The sequence below is a fragment of the Phytophthora infestans genome, genomic scaffold (genome assembly GCF_000142945.1).
Source record: "Phytophthora infestans T30-4 supercont1.9 genomic scaffold, whole genome shotgun sequence".
NCBI lineage: Eukaryota > Oomycota > Peronosporomycetes > Peronosporales > Peronosporaceae > Phytophthora > Phytophthora infestans.
The window spans coordinates 1,497,353-1,502,123 of NW_003303750.1; the positions used below are offsets into that span (position 1 = coordinate 1,497,353).

Consider the following 4,771-nt stretch of genomic DNA (forward strand, 5'->3'; position numbering starts at 1 on the left):
ATTAAACTTGTAAAAATCAATGAAACTGCAGGAGAAGAATCCCACCTAATAATGCGCATAGCGATGTACTGAATGACCGAAAATTCCTGCTGTGACATTTTGCAAGCACCTACCTAGCCCTTATACGTCACACACAAACCCTTGTACATGTTTAATAATTTTATTTTGCTATTATACACTGTACCACACTATTATAGCGCCAAGCGTGAGGTCACAAGAGCGACTGCCGGACCAAAGGAAACGCGCTCGATTCGTCTGGCGTATTATCAACACTACCGTTGAACAAGGACAGGGGGAAAGCTCTTCAAGAACGTACATGTACAGCTCGAATCTGGGCTATCCACACAGTAACAGTGTCACAGAATGTGAGTTACAGAGCACAGTCGCCTATTATTAAATTAATAGGTTCTTACTGTATACAGTATAGCCCAAAAGCTGCAAGGAAACAAATTCCCTACAATGATTTTGAAAATCAGTTGGCACGTCGCTTTTTTGAGAATGACACCCGTCTGGGTTTTGCTGGTGTGCACGACTGCAGGGTTTTCTAAAGAAAGGATTAAAGCTTAACTTCAGTTTAGCTTTTAAATGAATCCATTCTATATTATGCGCCAATCGAACACGGCCTTAGGAGTCCTAAGGCCTAATAGGACGTGTTCGATTTAAGCTAAAACCAGCTGTAATTGGTATTAAAGAGCTGGAATGTCTCAACCAGCTAAGAAACACAAAAAATGACATCCCCAAACGACTGGTTTCAAAATTTAGCTTTGGGTTGAATTCTGCTTTGCGCCTTCAAATCCAGTCTTTTTCTGATGGAACACGATCACTTATTTTATCTTTATTTTACTTAAACAAAACCACTGTTCTACAGCTCTAGCTTATTTTCGAACAAGCTGGATTTGCCCCTGCAAGCCGAACACGGCCTAAATATATCTAGAGTCAGACACAAGGAAATACCACAGAAACCAAAGGTCAGATTAGAGTACTTATTCTGTAAAATGGGCGTGTCGAGCCGGGTTCTCGCAGCCGTATGTCGAACAAAGTTGACGAGCCGAACGTTCAATCGTCACGAACATCGTAGCATTAGGATCAGCAGGTATACCAGTACAGTACACTGTTTTTACTGGATAGTCCGTCCGGCTTCAGAGTTCGGCTGAACAGAATCATTTTGCAATTCACTTTGTCTCGGCGGTTCGAACAAACATGCTCCGGTCCTTCTTACTCATTGTCGCTACCGTGAGCCTATTCGGACAGTGTAAGCCTCTCCCGTTAGCAACTTCTCCTGTCAGCGACGCGGTTCGTGCTCCCCACAGAAGCACTCATGAAACCAGATTCGTGAGGACAAACGACGAAGAGAGGGGGGCAACAATGACTTTAGCTGGAGTTTTGCGTGATAAGGCACAAACGAAGCAGTTACTGACCTCTTGGCTCAACAGTGGAAAAAGCGTGCCATCCGTTTCTAACAAGCTGGGGCTGAAGAGAATGTCGCTCGAACAAGCGATTCATCACGAAAACTGGAAGGCTCTCACTACGTTCCAGCGTATGAAATCTAAAAAAGCCAAAGCGTATGCGAAATATGGAACAGGCTACCAGACGGAGGCGAAGACAAAGGAAAATCTATTGCAGTGGGTCATGCGCGGAGACTCGCCTAAGGAGGTGTCCTCGACACTTGGATTGTTGGGCTTGAGCAGGAGGAAGATCATTGATCATCAGAACTACGAAGCTTTCAGGACCTTCCTGAAGTATCGAAAGCAGTGGGCTGAGATGCAAGGAAACGGTTTTACGAAGCTTACCACATGAGAATAAAAAGACGGCGAGCTAACCATTTCAAACTGAAGCCTACTGCAATACAGCAGCGGCATCCCCTTGAATGTCCTACGTCACACACGTCCGTACCTTTTGGCTGTGTTGAACGGATGATTTGCGCAGGCAGTACAGTATGGAGTGAGGACAAAAGTAAAGTGGTCTAGGCGGTGATAGTGGAGAGGAAGTTTTGGGAAAAGATGCTTGTGAGGTGAGAGAAAAAGGGGATGAATTAGAGAATCTGGTGTTCAGTTATATATGATTTCTATATTTGAAATAGCACAAATATATTCCACTAGATAGTACTACCTCCGCTCGGAAAAAGATAACCATTTCAAATTATATTACAGCCTACCCAACAAAATACCCTCTCTAAGCCGATCCTTTTATGGATTTCGAATCTCCCGCGCTTTCCCGACCAGACTGGCTCCCGCTCCCAGCTTTCATTTTGAAAGCTGGCGGTGGAGAGCACAGACAGTGAGCGCCAGGCCGTCTGGGAGACCTTGCTGCTTCGCAGCGTGGGAGAAGTGGTCAAACATGGAGAGATCGTTCGGGGTTGCAGCGTACTTCCGTGTGGGCCGCCCAAGTTGTCGAACGAATTTGGAGGCGTGGAATCGATTCGATGGGAGATCGAGTAGCAGCCGTGTCAGTCAAAGAAGAGCGCATGTGGTAGGAAGAGGGTGGATCGAGCTGAGCTGTGCGAGAGAATCGCTGCAGTTCCTGTCAATGAGCGCGAAAACCAGCGTCTGCTTCAGCGCGCGTCCAACATGAGCTGCTACCTGGTTCAGCAGCTGATCAAGGAAGGCTACATACGGCGTGCGCTCAGACAGACCCGCCCACTACTTACACCCACGCACAAGCTGGCGCACCTCCGGCACAAGGACAAGCAAGTACGAGCTGGCACTCTCCCTAACTGCCTTGTGACGCTACCTCACTCACCAATGCTAACGCGTACATGCTGCTTCTTGCAGCGAGCAGCCCCCCACCGCCTACCGCTGAAGTTCCAGAAGCCCCACTGAGCGCCCCTTCAGAATGTGGCGATGTAGTCGCCGTCTTAGATCCGTTTTTGTATCTGTAGTTGCACGGCGGAGCATGAACGCCTGTGTCTTGCTTAGTTTCTCACTGTCTTCGCTCGGTCATAAAGCTAGCTAGCCAGCCTCTCACAAATTAATAAACGCCTAAATGAACGAGGCGGAGCGCTGCGCAAAAAAAAATGGTTATCTATTTCCGAGCGGAGGTAGTATTTAAAAAAAACAAATGTCTTGCACGTTACATTTGTAATCTTCCAAAAAGAAAAAGAAAGGTCTACCTAAGGTAGCATTGAGAGCTTTCGTTGCGGGTGGGTAACTATACTATCATCGGTCGAGCCTTTATTTCTAGAACCTCGACAATACTTCGATAGTAGTCGCAAGCCTTTCTCGGCGCCAAAGGAGTCCACAGATCGGACCCAATTTCGACGAGGTGTTTTCAACTATTTATCCTGTTCAGGTAGGCCAGATAGCCGTTGTACACCGGTGCGTATTTTTTCTTTTCCGACACTTTCAGCAAGTTCGCGATTTTGTTCAACGAGTGGCCGTTCTCATTCCACTTCTTGTACACGTCGTCGGCCGTGTTGAAATCTGCAATGATTTTCTTGGCCAATGCTTTTACTTCCCCTTTTAGCGTCAGATGATATCCTCGCTCTTCCATACTTTCTTTTCGCTCTCGAAGAAATCTTCTGTCGACGGCATCGACGTTCAGTGCTGCACCGAGTGAGTGGACGAGGAGTGATGGCTCCATTCTCGAGAGCTTGGTCTGATCGGAGCTCGTAGCCGCGTTACAGGTCACAAAATAGCTGATGACCATCGATGCTGACAGAATCGAGTACAGACGCATTGTTTACAGCGCTTGGAGAAGTAAAGCCTTCTGTCAAAAAGGCAAAATGAGGATGCCACCGCTGGAGTTACCGGAATGGCAAGAACTACATGTATCTCTTGACGGTCTCTTCTACTGTAAACCGCACAAGACGTTCAGAAGACATGTGACAATACAGAAAACTAACGTTTACGCCGTATTACGACTCGTTAGGGACTAATCAACGGTACAGCAACAGCACAAAAAAGAGTGTAAAGGACGACATCAAGTAGACAATTTCAAATTCAAGATAAAAATTTCAAGATTTCGATGAAATTTAACATCCTCGGCCGGAGTCCACCACAGCTTCTGTACAAGTATTTCTGCAGCGCTACAGGCAACAGAACCATTGTTTTTCTAACCGTTAGCGAGGCTGGAGTCCAAGCGCCAATACACGCTACAAATTGTATCATGTAACTCACCAAGTTTTGTCAGAGAACAATAGGTACGAATACAAACCAAATTAAATTCTTGCCAAGTCACGACACGACATATTTTATATGTCGTCAGCCGCGACAAAAATCGAATAGTGAAGAAGATGAGATTGGGAGATAGGACCCCCAAAGTTTCAAACTTTGGGGGTCAGAAGACATGTGACAATACAGAAAACTAACGTTTACGCCGTATTACGACTCGTTAGGGACTAATCAACGGTACAGCAACAGCACAAAAAAGAGTGTAAAGGACGACATCAAGTAGATAATTTCAAAATTAAATTCTTGCCAAGTCACGACACGACATATTTTATATGTCGTCAGCCGCGACAAAAATCGAATAGTGAAGAAGATGAGATTGGGAGATAGGACCACCAAAGTTTCAAACTTTGGGGGTCAGAAGACATGTGACAATACAGAAAACTAACGTTTACGCCGTATTACGACTCGTTAGGGACTAATCAACGGTACAGCAACAGCACAAAAAAGGTAGACAATTTCCAGTCAAGATAAAATTTTAAGATTTCCGATGAAATTTACCATCTCGGCCCGGAGTCCAACACGGCCTCCGTACAAGTATTTCTGCCGCGCTAACGGGCAACAGAACCATTGTTTTTCCAAACGTTAACCGAGGCCGGAGTCCA

The 4,771-nt window shown here is 45.8% G+C and overlaps 2 protein-coding genes across 2 annotated transcripts; one reads left to right on the forward strand and one right to left on the reverse strand.

The window, feature by feature from the left end:
• Window positions 1-1,200: 1,200 nt before the first annotated feature.
• On the forward strand, window positions 1,201-1,797 carry PITG_05910 (secreted RxLR effector peptide protein, putative; the record flags this gene model as incomplete). Its single annotated transcript, XM_002998106.1, has 1 exon — window positions 1,201-1,797. One exon carries the CDS (start codon window positions 1,201-1,203, stop codon window positions 1,795-1,797), a length of 597 nt encoding a protein of 198 aa, XP_002998152.1.
• A 1,470-nt stretch (window positions 1,798-3,267) lies between these two features.
• PITG_05911 (secreted RxLR effector peptide protein (Avh9.1), putative) lies at window positions 3,268-3,675 on the reverse strand (the record flags this gene model as incomplete). The annotated part of the gene is made up of 1 exon (XM_002998107.1): window positions 3,268-3,675. One exon carries the CDS (start codon window positions 3,673-3,675, stop codon window positions 3,268-3,270), a length of 408 nt encoding a protein of 135 aa, XP_002998153.1.
• Window positions 3,676-4,771: the final 1,096 nt, after the last annotated feature.